Source organism: Manihot esculenta, chromosome 3 (assembly GCF_001659605.2).
Source record: "Manihot esculenta cultivar AM560-2 chromosome 3, M.esculenta_v8, whole genome shotgun sequence".
NCBI classification, from domain to species: Eukaryota; Viridiplantae; Streptophyta; class Magnoliopsida; order Malpighiales; family Euphorbiaceae; genus Manihot; species Manihot esculenta.
The window spans coordinates 485144-503853 of record NC_035163.2 but is presented as its reverse complement, the minus strand read 5'-3'; the positions used below and the strand labels follow the sequence as shown (position 1 = coordinate 503853).

Sequence of the window (18710 nt, the reverse complement as noted above, 5' to 3'; positions counted from 1 at the left end):
AAGTATGATGTAGGTGTAAATTAAAATTTATTTTATAAAGACTATTTAAGATAATAATAATAATAATTCTTTTCAATTAAAAAAAATAACAATTCATATTTATTTATAGCATATATCATAAATTGGCTGGACCATATAAAATAATAATGGTATCTATCATTTAATTGAAGAGGAATAATGCGGCCTCGTCTCGCCGCACTGACAACCGATGCTTCTGCTGCTTCTATTTACGCGTCCTTTTCCACTTAAAATCAACCTATTAGAACGCAAAACGTGTCTGCTCTTTGCTTCCCGAGAAATTAAAACAACAAATGACTCACTGACCTCATCTTTCTCCTGTCTATTCAGGTCCCCTCCGGCGGTAACCGGACGGCCAGCCAAAATATATTAGAAAGCACTTACACGAGAATATGTTCAAGTCATTTTCTTTACTTTACTTTATTCTCCATTAGAGCTTGAAGTGAATTAACGATGCATTGGGTACAAAAGGTTATTATTCCTTCTTTTCATTATTTTTATTAATTTTAAATCTCTTAACCCATTTGATTTCAAAGAGAATGCAACCAAATTATCTTTATTACTCATATGGAGCCTGGACTGTAAAATTTAGCTGATCAGCTGCATGAAAATTCCAAAAATTCATATGATTTTTCTCTGAAAATTAGCTAGAAAGTAAACTGAAAACTCTCTCATGCTCATATCTGTTTAACCTCAGCAGATCAAAATTTACACTTCCCGGTGAAAACCGAAAACCCAATAAAGGAAAACGAGAAAAAGACTGAAAGAAGAGAACTCTTGGATTCTGGAAGGCACTCTCCAGAGAGAAAGGGGATAAAAGAAACAGAGCAGAAGCTCAGGGGTATTGTTCTTGACCTTGTTCTGATGCTTCTGCTAATGAAGTTTGAACATGGTTACCAATTTCCCCTTTTGTTTTATCACCATTTTCTGGTTTCTCTTCCTCTTTGTTTTGAATCTTTGCATTTTTGTCGCCAATAGAGGAAGCTCTGCTGGACACTGGGGTGGCCAAGAACGTTGGCTTATGATCACCAGCCATTATCACTAAAATCTTCTCCTCAAAAATCTTCCCTGACTTTGCAGCATCGCCCTCTTTTTCATTACCACTTTCAAGATCTCTCTGCTCACCACCTTCACTATCATCTAAACTACCAGCTAGTCTCCAATAAGAGCAAGCTAAGATCAACAAGGCAAAAGCGATCAAACCCAACATAGCTGCCAGACCTCCAAAGAGGTATGGGACTGGAGAGTGCCATGGAGAGCGCTCTTGCAAGGTGGAGGAAGGGGGAAGTGCGGTGGAGCTAAGGGTTCTAATGGTTCTCATTTTGTTTCTTCTCTAAGTCCTGTTCCTTAAGCTAGTGAATCTTGAAGGAGGAGATGTTTAGGGTTTAAAAATGGAAGGTGTAGAAGTGGAACCTGAGAAACAGAGAGAGAAGAGGTGGTATTTATAAGCAGGGAGAGAGAAGGAAGGTGGAGCTGTGGATTTCGTTGCGTTTACGTATTTGGCCCTGCCTTTTTCCTGTTTTTAATGCGTATGTATGCATGTATGTATCTATTCCTCTTAAGACAGGATCCTCTGTATCCAGATGTTGTTCCAATGGGTGCTTTTGGGACAAGCGTTGCTGTTGGCTAGCGTGGGCCCTATATATATAATAAGCACGGGAAAAACTTACCTGCATGTTAGCTGAGGAAAATGTTCATGATGGCAAATCATTTATATGTATAATTTGGCACTGCTTGTAGTTTCACAGTTTCGATGGATTAGCTAGACATATAAGGAAGTTTCCTACGGCAAATTTGGTTTATATTGGGTTGAAAATATAAATATGTGAGTTTTTTTATACAAAAATCGGAGAAAATTATTATTTAATTTTATGTTAATTTATTAATTGATTTTTTAGTTATAAAAAATATATTAAAATATTTTTTATATTTTAAAAAATTAATTAATTAATTTTTTATTAATTTTAATAGTTAAGTATTTTATTATTTAAACATAAAGAAATTATTTTTTTATGTTCATTTTCATCGATTCTTCGTTTACGAGGATTCAAATTCCATGTGAGTTAAAATTAGTTGACATACTTTTTTATCACAAACATGAACATGATGCTCAAAATTTACTTTTATTATATTGAATTTTATGCTTTAATCGGTGAATAATACTGCAAAATTGATAGAATTTAGATGTATCAAATTGAAAACTACAACCTTCCTTCTCAAATCTTTCTCTTTCCTCCATTCTCACTTTCCCTTTCTTTCTATCACCATCCAAACAACCACCATGTCACAGAACATGAGTTGACATACATGGGGTCAGTTTAAGATATTCCAGATGCTTGATAGATATGTATTTCCATCAGATTGAAGAATATATATGATGGAATGACACAGGATACCCACATAGACATAGGTGGAATTCATAATCCATTTTGAGTTCCACTTACAATACAACCAAGTTATGATTGTGAAATAATATTCATTATTTTTTTTTTTTGCTTGGATATTGTTTTTGATGCTCTTGACACTATTTTTCACTATGCTTCAATTCAATTAATTCATATATTCTTGTTGCATTGATTCCTCGTCTTGGAAAAAAAACGAAGCCATGTTTGAATTTGCATGCTAATAATAATTAGATTATTTAAACTTTTAATAATTTAGTTTATCCCAATTAACTCTAAATAATATTTTCATTAATTTTATTCTTTCACTATATATACCTACCTGTATCTATATTTATATTTGATAACTACCGAACTTTGTATATGAGGATTTTAAAGAAGAACGCAGATTTAAAATCCATCAGACTCTCCTTAAGCAGACCGACCCAACACTGCAAGCCCTGATTTGAATGCATGGGGCATGCCGGATCAATCATGAACACGAACCCAACAGGAGGTAATCCAATCCGGCAATGTGACGTGAGAGAGAATAGCTGGTCCAGTCACTAAGAGAATTAAATGGTCATCTGGCGTAGAAATAGGTCTGACACCTCCGTACGTACGGATCTGAGTGATAGAGACAGATGACACCGTAACAAAGAAATAGTTAGAAATCACCAACAAAAAAAAAAGGATAAAAAGGAAGGACGTCTGCTTCCCTAAAAGAGCCTAAACATCCATTATAGTCCTATTTTCTGAATATCACAACATTAATATATATATATATAAAGTTTAATTAAGCAACTTATAATCACAATAATTATTCATGATTAATAGTCTTTTTATTTTATATAGAAAAAGGAATTTTGATTTGGGATATGATTCCAAATCCCACTAAGCAATGAGTGTACAAACAAGGTAATAATATATTGATGTGTTAGTGAGTGAAAAGTGATGGAAAATATTTTTTTACCAAATGAAGCTTCTACAGTTGGGGTGTTGGATTTGATCACAGATCTAATTCAACAGTTAAAACCCACCGAATTGATTTGTGATGAGAGATAATGAATAAAAGAGTAAAGATAAAATGGAATAAACATTATTGTGTGTAAAGTGGCAACAATCCTTTGTCATTTGCTTTGTCTTTTCATCCATTTTGGCATGCGTAATTGCAACCTCATGTGAATTAAAGAATGAATTCTCCAATTTAGATATGTTAAGTAAATAACAATCTATTATTAATTTATTTTTTTAAAATAACAATGACATTTAGAATATTTAAATTAAATTCTTTCAAATCACATCACTATATCCACTAATTAGTGTTTGTAATATATTATAATTCATTTTTTAGAATATATATATATTATTCTGATCCTTTTTCTTTAGTATAAGATCATGGTGTTCCACTTTCTGATTTAGTCATTAAACTAGTATTGATACGTGATTTTATTTTATTTTATTTTTTTAAAATTCTTAAATGTCAATATATATTCTTCATCCACAACTAAGGTTGAAATGCATCCCATCAACTTTTATTTCTTTAAACATCAGCATATAAATTAGATTCCACTTTTGTACTTAATTATGCCTCTCTTAATCATGATGTTCATTGCTAAAATAAGGGTTTCCATAGTTAATCATTTCACAATTTATCTTTTTTTTTATCACCAATTTTTTTTAATTGGAGATTAGAGATCGGGAGAATAAAAACTGAGATCTCTCAGATTTATTCAGATACATTTACCATCAAATTAAATCTGTGAACGTTTGGAGATTTCCATTTTATTTGGTTAATTTTCTAATATTTTAATTTTAATTTGATATAATTTTAAATTTCTGATTTTAATATAATTTTTAAACATTGCCATTTAAATTTTAAAATTAATTATTAATTATCCAAATTTAAAATATTTACACTATCTACTAATTAATATATGTTTTAGTTACTTTAAAATTATATAGCCTTTAATTATAGACCACAATATGTAATAAAATAATTATATAGTGATACACTTGAAATTAAAATTGGTAAAACTGAAATATATTTATAACAAACTTATTAATAAAAGGTAGGTGAATAAAAGATAATAATAATTTGTAAATTGTATAAATATATATTGTTATATATAAGTATATGGTATATTAAAAAATTATGAAAAATAGTAAAAATCTAATACATAATATATAAAACAAAACATTAATTTAAAAATCCATATAACTCAATTTAAAAATTAATATTTATTACTTTTACTTTCCTAAGTGATTGTTTAATATTTTTTATTTTATTAATTAAAAATAAAAATTACTATTTACTCATTGTGGTATAAAAAAATTTTTAATTAATTTTTTAATTTTAAAAAATATTAAGTAATTGTTTAATATTTTTATTTTTATTAATTAAAAATATAAAAAAATTATTACTTAATCAGTATAATATAAAAAAATTATTAATTAGTGTTTCAATGTATTAAAATATTTATAATATTTTAAAAAATTTATTAGTTAGTATTTTTATTAATTTTAATCATTAAATATTACAAAACAGTCAAAATACTTTGAAGTGAAAGAATTTATTAGTAAATTTTTTAAAAATTTGAGAAATTAATTAATAAATTTTTTAAAATTATAAGAACTAAATAATAAAATATTTAATGATAAAATTAATAGAGTAATTAACTAATAGATTTTTTTAAATATTATAATTTTTTAAAATTAAAAAGTTATTTTGTAAATTTTTTATGAAAAATAAATAATAATTTTTTTAAAAAATATAATAAATAGCCATTAAATATAAAAAGATAAAATAATAATTAATATGTCTAATCTGCAGGTGCAAATTCCATTCTCCTATTCCATATTAAAAAAAAAAGAATTAATATAATATATGAATTTTAAAACTCAAATAATATAATATACTCATTAATTTATCACAATTTTAAAATCCCAATAATTAGTTAATATAATGAGAAATGCATTGAAATGAGACAACAACATGCATGCATTGTTATCATGGAATCTTAATTATCAAACCAAAAACCTATTGGAAGCATCCAAGGTGGTGATAAGATATTTGATTGTATATATACTAATTTATTGTGTTTGTGATGAATTATGAAATTGGAATTTTTATTAAATTAGGAAAAGAATAAAATGGCTTCCCATCATCATAGAAAAATTGTTGGTAGATATTTAAAAAACACTAATAGTGGATGTGGCACTCGGATAATTTACTAACGGGCTGTGGAATCGGATCAAATTAAAAAAATTTAAAAATTAAATTATAAAAATATTAAAAATAAAAAAATTAATTATAAAAATATAATCCAACCGAATTAAATCGATATTTATTTTTTTACTTTTAATTTTAATAAAATAATTCAATAAATATTTCACATAAATTTACCATTAAATATTGTCGAATTCATAATGATAATACTTAAAAAATTCATATAATTTCATATAAAATTAATATTTCATATAATAAAAATACGTATAAAATCAATTATTCGATTTATTAATTTTTTAACATGTTTAAACCGAAAATTGAATAAATTAAAAAATATTAATCGAATCGAATCAAATATTCTAATTAACCAAACTATTAAATCAAAATTAATAAATTCGATTTAATTTTTCAGTTCAAATTGATATATCCTCTCTCCTAATTCATCTCACCCCACTCTTACTCTAATTTAATTCAAATAAAAAAAAAGTTTAAATAAAGAAAAACTCGAATTCTTTTAAATAAGAAAATAAGGATAGCTGATTTGCAGAAGTACTATGAACCATAGACGGCCCATATTAGTTCTACTTTTGGGCCTTATTGGACCCATTGGTGTTTTCACTGGAGCTCCGGAAAAGCCTAAACATTCTGGTGGCGTTGGTTCTCAAATTCTTTTTTTTTTTTTAATTTATAAGCTGAACTTAAAAACTTAAATAGACAAATAGACTTTTGAAAAATATTTAAAAATTCATTTAAATTATTATAAAAAAATTTAATTAAATCCTTAATTTTAATAATTTAATTTCTTCACTTCCCATCAAGAAAACATCAAATTTTAATCTCAATTTAAAAAAAAAAAAGTATCTATTGTAATTCACCAATAAAGTTTTTAATGCAAATAAAGATTTTGGGCTTAAGTGATCATTGAAAAAAATTAAGGGTTTAAATGATAAATTTAGAAATATTTAAGAATTTAAGAAAACCAATTTTTTTAACAAGACTTAAAAAGCTCTTATACTTTTATCCAATCATCAAATAAGCTCATTAAAATTTTTTTATTAATTAAACTCCAGTCATCTAATATAATATTATTTTTTAATAATAAAATAATTTTTATATAATAAAATCATATTTTTATAATTTTAAAAATTATTTATTATTTTTATATATATTTTTTAATTTTTATGTTAATTAAAACACTAAAATTTTAATATTTTAAATATAAAAATAATATTTTATTATTAAAAGATTATATTATATTAAAATTCATTTAGTTCTTAATGATCATAAATTTTAAATTAAAAAATAATATTTGCAAAAGGGCAATTTGCCTAAAAATATTATAAATAAACCAATCAACTTATCATCGGTGCATAAGCTGAGACAAATCCCCATGTTCAAAGAAAGAAAGAAAAAAAAAATCCCAAATTGAGTGGCCGAATTAGATACGAGCAAGCTTCAATTCCTGTTTGACACAGAAAGCAAGAGAAAAATGAATCACACCAACAACCCCCAGCAACCCAACGATGCTAGGCACGACGATGACGCAGCCCTCACTGAATTTCTCTCTTCCTTAATGGATTACACTCCCACCGTAATTTCCCCTTTGCTTCTCTTTTCGTAGTGCTCGAATTTTTCTTTATTTTCTATATAGTTTTAGTTCATCCATCGGCGATTTTTTCTTTCAGATACCCGATGAATTGGTGGAGCATTACCTAGCTAAGAGTGGATTTCAATGTCCCGATGTTCGATTGTATGTGCTCCTTATTCTCTCTGTTTGTTTTTCCTGCGATATTTTCTTTTTGACAACTAATCAAATTAGTTTATGGTTTCTGTGCTTTTTGTCGTAGAACTTTCTGGGTTAGTGAAGTAGTTGGAATTGGTTTGTTAACCTTGAGGAATAATTAGGATATTGGAAATTTTTAGCTGTATATGCAGCTTGTCTATGTAATAATTGGGATTTATTTGAAAATTAATGAGTAAGCAATTAGGGCTTGATTTGCAATTTATTTTCCCCTCTCGTTCCAAGGGAGTGGAGTGGATTGTTGTAGGGAAAAGCAATGAAGTCATGTAATGCCCAAAATTCGTTCTTGGACAATTTTCTAAAATATTTGCTAATTGTTTTTCTGGGTATCAAATGAACTGATTTTGTGTTATCTCATTTTAGGTTATTGATAGAATTATCTATAACTGATGATGAGCTATAGCCTTGTGTAAATTTATTTGATATGAATTGGATTATATTTTTCAATGCTGAGAATTTTCCAACTATTAGATATTCAAAAACTTGTTCTTGTTGGAAAGAGAATCTTTTATATTCTAATATAATCTCTTTATAGAGAGTAAAACTTACATCTGTCTTGGTGGATTAATGGCAAAATTCTCTTTCTGCAGAGTTAGACTAGTAGCTGTTGCTACTCAAAAGTTCGTTGCAGAGGTTGCAAGTGATGCACTGCAGTATGTTTATATTTTTCCTTTCTGCTCACTCTCTTTAACAAGCATTATGATTTGGTGTAGAACATTGTCATCACTGATCTCATGTAGTGGGTTCAAACCAAGGGATTTTATTTTAGTTTTTATTTTGTAGTATATGCAAATTTGTTAGGAATGTATCTGAATTTCTTAAGAGGATTAGGGGCAGCAGCTGCAGATGGTGATTAACGTACTTTAAAAATAGAAGAGTATAAGAAATTTTGTTTTTTTCAAGGGAAATATGGAATACATCATCTTCTAGTATATTATGGTCCTTGATTTGGACCAACTGGCTAGATTTAATTTGCAGAGATTTAATTTTTAAGGTCAGAGGTTAGAGGTGGTTGCAACTTGCAACTTGCAACATATATTATGCTTTGAATGAAAGCCTGGTATGAATCGTGCTCATTTTCGTACTCATTAATTCCATGGGTCATGAATTCTGGATTTTCAGCTTCCATATCTAGTGGTATTACACTAGTTTTTCAGTAAGTCAGAGTGATGAAAATGATCTCTATTGTGCATCCTCTTGTAGGCAATGCAGAGCTCGTCAATCAACAGTAGTCAAAGACAAAAGAGAGAAGCAGCAAAAAGTAGTAAAATGGCCTATCCCAATCTTATATTTATACATAGCAATATTTTTTAACCATATTAAAATTTCCTGTGAACAGGATAAGCGCCCTATCTTGACAATGGAGGACCTGTCCAAGGCTTTGCGTGATGTAAGCACTAAGATATTCTTTCATTTTATGTTTGGGGACACCATGTTGTGTGCTGGTCCTGACTCTAATAACTCATTTTAGCTAGAGGGTGTGATATGAAATGATAAGTGATTGTTGATTTGTGTGATAGCTGAAGCAACTGCTAAGCGTAGCTCATTCTGATGTACATATTCATTGCACTATTATAAGTGTGCATGATTTTGGGTCAAAACGAGAAAGTACCTTAATACCGTTAGATGAGATTGTGCATATAAATATATTAGCAGCTTGTTGAGGGATAGAAATGGCTTCACTATCCTGAGTAAATGAAATTGTAAGTTGACTCTTAATTTATCTTCCTACTATACTTTCTTATATTTAACGGCGATTCTTTTTCATATTGAATGAGCAGTACGGTGTGAATGTGAAGCACCAAGAGTATTTTGCCGACAGCCCATCAACCGGAATGGATCCTGCTTCAAGAGATGAGTAACCTGGCTTGGATTTACAAGTTCTTTGCAGTTGTTTACATGTTAAGTCGTTTACATTCTTGTATGTAGCACTCTTCACTCTTCAGCGGTCCACTTGTTTTAGTTTAAAGATTTTTATGTTCAGATATATTCTTTGGTGTTCTCATGTTCTGACACTCACTATATATAGTTGGTTAGTTAATAGAATATTTGGCAATTGATAGGGGAGGGATGGTATGATTTGGTCCTTCTCCCATTGTTAAGGTTGTATCTATCAGCTCCTAATTGTTGTAGAATTTTACTTAACTATGAGCAGATTTTATTATAATTAAAGGAGCCAGGAGCAGTCCAATCTGGAATGACATCATAAAGATTTCATTTCTATTGAATTGTAAGATTTTACGCATCCTTCAATTTCACTTGTAATTCAAGATTGATGTAATTGTTGTTCGTGGGCATTTTTTACTAATTACCAAATTTGTAATATAACCATATGTTTCCTCTGAATTAAGCTCAAAATTAGGAGCTTAAAAAGTTAAATTTGTCTCTTAAATTATACATTAATATTGTTTATACAAACTTGTTTGTGAATTATTATTAAAAAGTTAAATGATATTATTATTTGTCAAATTTTAAAAATGTGAGATACATCTCTTTAGTTTATTTGATTTTATTAACTTATCGATGATAATTTATATATATATAAAGTTGAGATCTAAATTAGGTTATGATGAGAAATGTTTTATGAATTTAAATTCATATAAGTATTACATTTGAATATATGTATTTATATTAAGGATTACACTTAATATATTTTATTTTTAAGCTATATTTTCATATTTAATAATATTATTAATTAATATATTTATAATAAATATAATTTATTATTTTTATTATTACAATTTATATATGATTTTTAAATTTATTATTATTATTATTATTATTATTTGACTTTTTAATTTTTTTATAATTTTTAAAATAATATATTAATTTATAATAAAAATTTTAAATTTAAAAATTAACTATACCTTTAAAATAATTAATAAAAAATTAATAGATATCTATTTTTTTAACTATAAAACGTTAAAAATGATATATTTAAATTTATAATACATCTTTTTAATTATATTTTTATCATTAATAAATAATAAATTTATCTATAATTGAATTTTAAAATAGGTTGATGAAAAATTGACAAGTATCACTATAAAATTTATTTATTTTAGAGATTAACCAGTGATACAACTAATCCTAATATGACGTAAATATATTTATAATTTTTTATATATTTATAATTTTATTTATATACAAAATAATAGTTAATATATATGTAATAAATATAATTTATTATTTTATAATATATTTATTATTTTATAATATATTTATAATTTTTTATATATTTATAATTTTTTATATATTTATAATTTTATTTATATATAAAATAATAATTAATATATATGTAATAAATATAATTCATTATTTTTTAATCACTGTATAACTTTTTTATTTTCTACTATTTTTATTATATTTATTATCACTATTACATAACCTTGTTTTATTATTTTTTAATATATTATATTATTAATATTGCAATAAAATTTTTATTATATTTTTATTATTAAGAAAATTTTATTATATTTTTTATTTTAATAATAAATGAAATATTAAATATATTTATAAAAGTTTATTATAATTAAAAAAACTCATTTTTACTATATAATAATAATTCTACAACAAAAGATCATATAAATAATTTTTATTATCTCACAGTATTATTATTTATTTATTTGATAATTTTATAAAATTATAATTAATATAATTTAATTATAAATATTCTGAATAATTACATAAAATAAATACATATAATCGGTTAAAATTATTATAAAAGAATATTAACCATGATAAAAATATAAAAATAATTAAAGATTTAATAGAATTAATTGTATAAAATATTATTAAATTAAAATTTTATTAATTTAAATAATTATAAAAATTAATAAATATAAATAATTAAAATATAATAAAAAATAAAATTATAATTTTAATGCTCTAAATCAATTGTTATAAATATTAAATAATCAAATTATTAAATTTAAATTATTATAATTTATTAAATTAATGATGGTAATAATTTTAATTTCTTATAATATTTATTATCTATTCTATATAAAAGTCATTAGTATAATCTTATTCCATATATTTTTTCACACATCTCTCCTCATTTTTAAATGATTCTTATTTTAAAATTTTTCTTTTCTATTATTTTTTTTAGTATTTAGTCTCTAACAACCAACTCAACTATTGTGACTACATTGTAGTCAAACGATAAGTCATTTAAATATTTTAGAAAGATCATCCTATTCGTTCTTAATAATAAAATATATTTATACCATAATTGATTATTACGAAATCATTCGTATTATTATAAAATAGTGTGCATCTAATATGATTGATATATTAAATTTTATCACTTAAGAAATGGACATACTTGAAGAGTATTGTGATAAAATAGATGATTCTCCTCCTCCGCTACTGTCACCGTCATTTGTGACCATTGGAATTTAATAAATTTTAATTTTTTAAAAATATAATTCCTTTTATCGAATCTATTATTGTATATTAATAATATATAATAATAAGTACTAAAATCTTTAGTGCATTGATTTATACTTATTATTATTTTGAATTTAAAATTTTAGAAAAAATATTTTGATTTTCTTAAACGGGATGAATTTATAAAAAAAATATTTTATAAAATAATATCATACAACAATAATATAAAAATTTAAATCTCTGCAAAAAGTGCATAACCATTAGTTTATAGATAATTTTAGATCATAAGATAGAAATGTCACTTTGTTTTGTATTTTTTTTAATCTTATGTCTAATTTAAAGTAAATGCAACCATATGCTTATATATTGATATTGGATGTTCCATTGAAATAATATAGGGTTATTGTGTCAAAAGGCCTAACTCCAGAAATGCCTTTTATACTTAATCGAGCCAACATGGCAATTTTGAGGGCCAAATTGGCTTTTTATCGTATTCTTACTTATCTAGAAAGACCCAGAAAGCTATGGATTTTATAGATTTGTGACGTTAATTTTATCGCTTATTTATTTATTTCTCAGAATAATATATAGGAGTAGCAATCAATAAATGTATTCAAAATCAGCAGCCCCAAAATTCAATACATGCCCCACATTCTATGCACAATTAAGATGTTGCATTTGCTTGAAGTGGAATACTAATTATATTGGCATTAGAAAATGTACAAACAGTCCAATTACCTTCTAAAAACTTCAGTAATATGGGAGAAATTTGTTGGACCAAAAAGAGGAAAAAAAGGTTTTGAATTGATATATACAACTTGATTTCTGTTGAGATGCTACTGCCTGCAAAGAACTTGATACAGTGATTACAAAACTTTCCTACCACTTTGTCATTCATATTCACAAAGCATAAATTTACACAAGGTGTCAAGTAAAATATTGTTCAAAACAGTCTTTTAGTTTTTGGAAAGTGACAGGCTTTGAGATAAATGAGTCCATACCATTTGCATAACATTCCTCTGCACTCTCTGACAATGCATTTGCAGTCATCTGTGCATTTAGCCAACTTTATTAGTGTACTAGAACAAATTTATGAACCGACTTAAATATCATCTCTATTTTTCATAATAATTTAGATACTTTTAAGTATAATATATGTTTTGTTTGATTCTTAGCATGCATTGGGAAAACTAAGATAAGACTAACTTATGAATGGAAGCAACAGCACAGCAACAAGTTTCAAAGGCTATAAGGAGAAAGAGCATACTGCAATTATAGGGGTCCGCTTGGTCGAAGGCGTAGAACCTTGAGAATTTAATAGTAATGAATTTGAGGAAGGTGAACATAATTCGATTCCAGCCTTAACTGCTGCATCCCAACTGCCAGTTTCTTCAAAAGAACGGATAAGTCTAGTGGCTTGAAGGCCATCCATAACTGGCATGCAGACATCCTGCAAAATTAGTATGATATTGATAAGATCATTCCCGAAAACTTCCATCTTTAAGTACAAAACCATCTTAGTTTTTCCTCAACATTTTGTCCTTGCTGTATAGAAGCGAAAACTAGTTTGTGTTTGTGCTTGTACATGCATCCTTGGATGTGAAAAAGTAAAAGCAGGAGGAAGAATTTCCGACAAAATAAATATCAGGAGCCTAGAAATTACCATCAATATGAGATCATAACAATTGCATTGAACTGCACGCACAGCTTCAACTCCATTGTTAACAACATCTATGGTATGGCCTAATTGCTTCATCATTGATCGAGTCACCATTACATTAATCTTATTGTCTTCTACAAGAAGGATCTTAGGCTGTAATTTTGATATTTCTACTTGTGAACTGCTTCCAGATGTGAACTGATAACTTATTCCAGATTTCTCCCCCACCTGACTTGATCCTAGGGGTTCACTTCTCTTTGGCCTTCCATCCATTTTTCTGCTGCATTCTGCATGAGAAGTAGAATTTGTAGTAGGATTTTGCAATTGTCTATTTGTGTCATCTTGCAAATGCTTGTTTCTACAAGCTGCATTCTCACCAGCAGGTTCCGGACTGTGACTGAAAGAACTTTCAGGTTCAGATAATGTATCAGCAACTTCCACCATAGAACAGGCATCCTCAACAGATGCCGTCTCTTTGGATATAAAATTATGGGAAAATGAGTATGGGTTGTCTGAGAATGCATTCTTAGCATAGCAAATATTTTGTGGTAATAATTTTTTAGTCCTCGTGGATCCATTACAAGAGAACAGAGGGCCCAACGCACGTGGTTGGAACAAAAAGTAGCCAGCAGTTTCATCCTCTATTTCAGCATCATGATCAGTCATATCTGATAGCTCATCAGCTTCATCAGAAGAATCACACATTGGTGATACCTTGTATGGTAAAATAAATATGAAAGTAGACCCATAGTTCACTTGGCTAGACACAGTTAGACGGCCACCCATCAGCTCAACCTAACCAAATAGAAAGAAAAGTTCTTCAGAAGATAAAAATCTGTGTTCATATGAACTACTGTAGCCTGGAATTTACAAGTATATGCAGAAGAACTTTTGATGGTAAAGAGGATTTCACCAGCTGTTTGCATATTGCAAGTCCCAGGCCTGTCCCTCCATATTTTCGAGCATGATCTGCACTGACTTGCATGTATCTTTTAAATAGAGTTGGCAAAGCATTTTCTGTTACATCATACCAAGAAAATGTAATTAGTACTTCCACAATTGAGATCCAGTTGAAACCAAGAAAGACAGCAAGAGCATTAAACTTTAAAAATATTCCATTCCTAGATATGGAGTCAAGCATGAGGATACCTACCTGGTATTCCAATTCCAGTGTCATAAACATCACAGCGCAGCCATACTACTGTTCCCGGTAACTGAGGTTCCTCCTGTTTATCTCCTTCCATGGCATTTCCATTTCTAACTGGACTTCTAGGTTCACTATCAAGTAAATGATGTTGACGAGGACTGTGAGAACCATTTTGATCATTGTTAGTTTGAGATGCTGATGTGCATTTCTCCTTCTTTGATGCATTTGTGGTTGAATGACCACAAGATGACTTCTGATGGTTACCTCCCGCCTTTCCAGAACATGGATCTGGTACCACATAAAGTTTTATCCCTACTTTCCCTTCATGGGTAAACTTGATTGCATTGCTGTGGAAAAAGAGAACAATGAAGGATCAAATTGCAAATAGTTTCACCCTGCTCCAGCATATAAACATACCTAACACAATCTATCTAATAATTTTCAAAAAAAAAAAAATGTAATTGCCATGTAGTTTATTACCTGATTAAGTTAGTGAGGATTTGTCGAATCCTTAGAACATCTCCAATGACCTGAAATCCATGCAGGTTTTATGTACTGAAACCAATTAGAAGACAGGAACTAGACTTGAGAGTCTTGAAAACAGTAGTTTCTATTTCTCACCTCAATGGGGACATCATCAGCTATGCGTCCTTCCAATATCAGAATCTTTTTCAATGATGCAGCAGCTGTTTGAAGTACATGCTTTACTACCTCTCTTGGACGGAATTTTGTGGCTTCCAATTTCATAACACCAGACTCAACCTTGGAAAGGTCAAGTATGTCATTTATGAGTTGAAGGACGAGATCCCCTGAAGATATCATAACGTTGAGTAGCTGTCTTTGCTCATGGTCAAGGTTCGTGGTGGAAAGTATCTCAGCCATGCTTACAACCCCAGAAAGAGGAGATCTTATCTCATGAGACATCGTTGCCAGCATTTGTTTTGCACGCATTGTCTCCTCTGTAAATGTGTAATAAAGCAAGATCAGAGGGAACTCTTCTCGGGAAATCAACACAAGCAGAACTCGTCACCTGAAAATATTATCATCAAATAAATGAACCTGTTATATGGATTGTTTTATTCAGTTCTGTTTCTTTTGCTTTCTGTACTGCTATCTCTTCTCGAAGCTTTGCCATCTTTTCTCTTTTCCTTACCTGTTGTACAATCAGGAGCATAAATCCCCATTACATAAAGAAAGATCTTGAGTGTTGACAAACCACGAAAAGGAGTTTAATTTACCTGGTCAGTCACATCCATTCCCATATAATTTATCCCAATTGTCTCCCCTGACTTGCTAAATACAGGTTCTACATAAATCAAAAATGTCTTCAAGCCAAATAATTCTGTCTCAAACGTAATTTCCCTCTTTGCAGGCAATCCTTTCTCCAGAACTTCTCTCTTGAAATCTTGTGATTCCTTAACTCCTGCTCCTGTAAAAATTTCCATATCTGTCTTTCCCAAAATGTCCTAGCAAAAAAATTGAAGAATATCAGTATTCTAGCTTCATTGAGGCAAGCAATTCAGTGAAACAACAGGAGAACTTCGAGAAGGAAAACACCCTGCGCCAAGAGGGGGGAAAGTGCAAGTTTCAATTTATTACCTCCTCTTGCAAACTTGGGAAATGATTATAGATAAAGCGATATCTTAACTCTTTATCCTGAAAGAAAATAATGTCAGATAAATAACGTTTTTCATCTTACAAAAGAAAAAGAATAAGAGCATATAAATTGCAAGTTGAAACACTGTGTTATACCACTACAGCAAAATAGCTAGAGATCTTAAAACTCAAGCAGCCATATGCATTTGAAAAGCTCCAATGCCAAAAGCAATAGGTCAGTATGATTGCAAGGCAGCAGGACCAGAATTTACACCACTTGAGTCAATGATTACCTGATGACCCATGACAACAGGAGCATTTTGAAGTATAAAATGTAAGAAATTGTCTGCTCTTTTCAGAATCTGGGACAATTCTTCTACTGGGGAGGACTGCCTTTCCAAATCTTTTACACTTTCCTGTAACTTCTCGTTAAGTGCTTCCTCCCTCTGGATGCTAGCCTCCAACAATTTCTCCAAATTCAGGGCTCGCTGCTTCCAGTATGCAACAGTGTCATATTCAGCATCTATTTTTACTTTCTTGTTTTGAATAATGACATCTTTTTTTCTCCGAGGAAGAGCTTGATATATATCAATAACTTCATCCAATATAGATATTGGACGATTGTCACCACCATATCCTTCTTCCTCAAACCGAAAATTTTCCAATATTTCCAACTTTTTCAGCTCAACTTCTTGCCTTTGCTGGCTTAGAATGTCAAGCTCTTCTCTGAGAAGTCGTACAGCAGTCGCCTGCTGATATTCCCAATGTTTTACAAGGTATGCTAGCTGAGAAGAACCCCTGTCAGTGTAACTGGTTAGCTCTATAAGGCGGTGGAAATCGACTATACTTGGCTCCTCAACTATAGTAACTTCCTCCAACATATCTTGATCTCCTCCTGGCTTTTCTACATTGTATGGCTTTTCACTATCAATATCTTCAGGCCACATTGAAGGAACAACTTCAATGTCCATGTCTTCAATCTGATCAATTTGATTGTTCTCCATCTTGCTGAACTTTGAATCACTTAAACCCACATTATCCATCCATGGGTAGTAGTCTATGCATCTGAGCCAATTCCTTGGCAACAATTAGACCTTCACTAGTATTATACCAGATAATCCTGGAAGAACAAGGGTAGATACTCAACCATACAGTAACCTCCACTTCTATCACACCGTGAACTTAACAAACTAAAAATCAAAGAAACGTTACAAAAAAATTTCATCCCACGAATCTTAATGAAGAAGTTAATACCCAAATAAAAACTCCAATCAAGTCATGCAGGAATACAAGGAAAACTCATGTAAAATTTTTCCTCAGCTGAGCACATAAGCTTTCAAGTTCTCCTTAGCCAATAATGTTTAATCTTTACAGAAAAATTACAATTAAGAAGCAATGAACTAACTTAAGATGAAATTGATGTCAATCATAAATTCAAGGAAAAAATAAATGTCATCATTGAAATAAAATTCCTCAAAGTCGAGCAAATATGCTACTTCACGATGAACATAAAATCAAAATCAAGGGAACTGAAGTTACAGAAGTAACTAATTCTTGTGAAACAGAGTAGTTAATGAATTAAGATATTCATAGAATTGTACCATTTCAACTTCCAAACCAAGACTTCAACCTTTAGGAAAAGAAAGCTTTTTTACAACGTAATACGTAATTATGTGAAAATTTATTAAAATCAAAATGTGTAGTTCTCCAGAATTCCAAAGCATAAAGCTTAAATAAATGAGGAAACAGAGAGAGACCCATGAAGCAGAGCAAAGTGAAAGGAAAAGAAAACAATGACAGAAACCGAAATTCTTCGATAGACAAACTTCTTCATTGTTTTAATGAAATTCCAATGCAATAAGCAGAGCATTGAATCAAAAGAAGCAACTTACCTTGGACTAAAAAATTATGGAAGGTCTTGTAGTAGAATATTCAGAAACTTTTACACTGTAGATCTGAGGAATCTGCTCAACTACTGAGTCAATAATGTGGAGAGAAGAGAAGCCCAAGAAGCCATGTGCATTTGGAGGTCAAATGAGTCTTTCTCTTTCCCCCTCTCTCTCTCTGAAATCTATGTGTGTTTTGTTTTGAGGTTACATTCAGAGTCTCCTCTCTGCGAAATCAGAAACAAGAGGAGACGGTTTCTTTATTTCTGTAATTCTTTTTATTATTATTTCTTTTATTTTTAAATGGAGGAAACTTTCCTTGTTCCCCGCCTTTTACTGGGGCAATACAACGTGTTTAGGACGGCGCGTCGACTGACGCTCTAGATGGACGGCGGCAGCTTCATATACTCTTTTACGTTTAAAAATAATTACTGTTTAATCCTTATATTGTGATAAAACTAACTGATTAGTCTCCGATTTAAAAAAATGAGGCCATTATCGTCTACTCCTCCCTTTCTGGAATGTAGATAGATCGCCCAATCGTTTTCGCTTTGTTGTCGGGATGACCGGTGGAGCAGCCACGTGCCCATGGTTTATTTA

At 29.4% G+C, this 18710-nt stretch overlaps 3 protein-coding genes across 5 annotated transcripts; 1 reads left to right on the top strand and 2 right to left on the bottom strand.

The window, feature by feature from the left end:
* Positions 1 to 625: 625 nt before the first annotated feature.
* On the bottom strand, positions 626 to 1426 carry LOC110612277 (protein GLUTAMINE DUMPER 5). The gene has a single exon (XM_021753016.2). It carries the CDS (start codon positions 1337 to 1339, stop codon positions 854 to 856), a length of 486 nt encoding a protein of 161 aa, XP_021608708.1. The 5' UTR covers positions 1340 to 1426; the 3' UTR covers positions 626 to 853.
* A 5557-nt stretch (positions 1427 to 6983) lies between these two features.
* LOC110610324 (transcription initiation factor TFIID subunit 10) lies at positions 6984 to 9608 on the top strand. The gene is made up of 6 exons (XM_021750190.2): positions 6984 to 7219; positions 7314 to 7378; positions 8020 to 8082; positions 8633 to 8690; positions 8769 to 8819; positions 9211 to 9608. Exons 1-6 carry the CDS (start codon positions 7118 to 7120, stop codon positions 9289 to 9291), a joined length of 420 nt encoding a protein of 139 aa, XP_021605882.1. The 5' UTR covers positions 6984 to 7117; the 3' UTR covers positions 9292 to 9608.
* Positions 9609 to 12178: 2570 nt separating this feature from the next.
* On the bottom strand, positions 12179 to 18365 carry LOC110610995 (histidine kinase 5). 3 transcript variants are annotated; one of them, XM_021751085.2, is made up of 14 exons: positions 18117 to 18365; positions 16518 to 17344; positions 16228 to 16284; positions 15867 to 16094; positions 15688 to 15781; positions 15250 to 15587; positions 15109 to 15158; positions 14635 to 14975; positions 14395 to 14498; positions 13859 to 14276; positions 13485 to 13768; positions 13089 to 13271; positions 12823 to 12871; positions 12179 to 12664 (listed from the first exon to the last, which is right to left on the bottom strand). In XM_021751085.2, exons 2-14 carry the CDS (start codon positions 17265 to 17267, stop codon positions 12486 to 12488), a joined length of 3075 nt encoding a protein of 1024 aa, XP_021606777.1. In that variant the 5' UTR covers positions 17268 to 17344; positions 18117 to 18365; the 3' UTR covers positions 12179 to 12485. The 3 variants fall into 3 exon arrangements, with proteins under 3 accessions (XP_021606777.1, XP_021606776.1, XP_021606778.1); XM_021751084.2 differs by having other exon boundaries at positions 12180 to 12664; positions 13485 to 14276; XM_021751086.2 differs by having other exon boundaries at positions 12594 to 12871; positions 13485 to 14276.
* Positions 18366 to 18710: the final 345 nt, after the last annotated feature.

Excerpts from the sequence above, each read along its gene's own strand:
- LOC110610324 (XM_021750190.2), top strand. The coding sequence starts at position 7,118 with ATGAATCACACCAACAACCCCCAGCAACCCAACGATGCTAGGCACGAC. Across the intron at positions 8,083-8,632 it reads GTTGCAAGTGATGCACTGCA|GCAATGCAGAGCTCGTCAAT; the intron begins GTATGTTTATAT and ends ATCCTCTTGTAG. Across the intron at positions 8,820-9,210 it reads TGTCCAAGGCTTTGCGTGAT|TACGGTGTGAATGTGAAGCA; the intron begins GTAAGCACTAAG and ends TTGAATGAGCAG.
- LOC110610995 (XM_021751084.2), bottom strand. The coding sequence starts at position 17,267 with ATGGATAATGTGGGTTTAAGTGATTCAAAGTTCAGCAAGATGGAGAAC. Across the intron at positions 15,588-15,687 it reads TAAAACAATCCATATAACAG|AGGAGACAATGCGTGCAAAA; the intron begins GTTCATTTATTT and ends ACACATTTACAG. Across the intron at positions 12,665-12,822 it reads AGAGGAATGTTATGCAAATG|GCAGTAGCATCTCAACAGAA; the intron begins GTATGGACTCAT and ends AGTTCTTTGCAG.
- LOC110612277 (XM_021753016.2), bottom strand. The coding sequence starts at position 1,339 with ATGAGAACCATTAGAACCCTTAGCTCCACCGCACTTCCCCCTTCCTCC.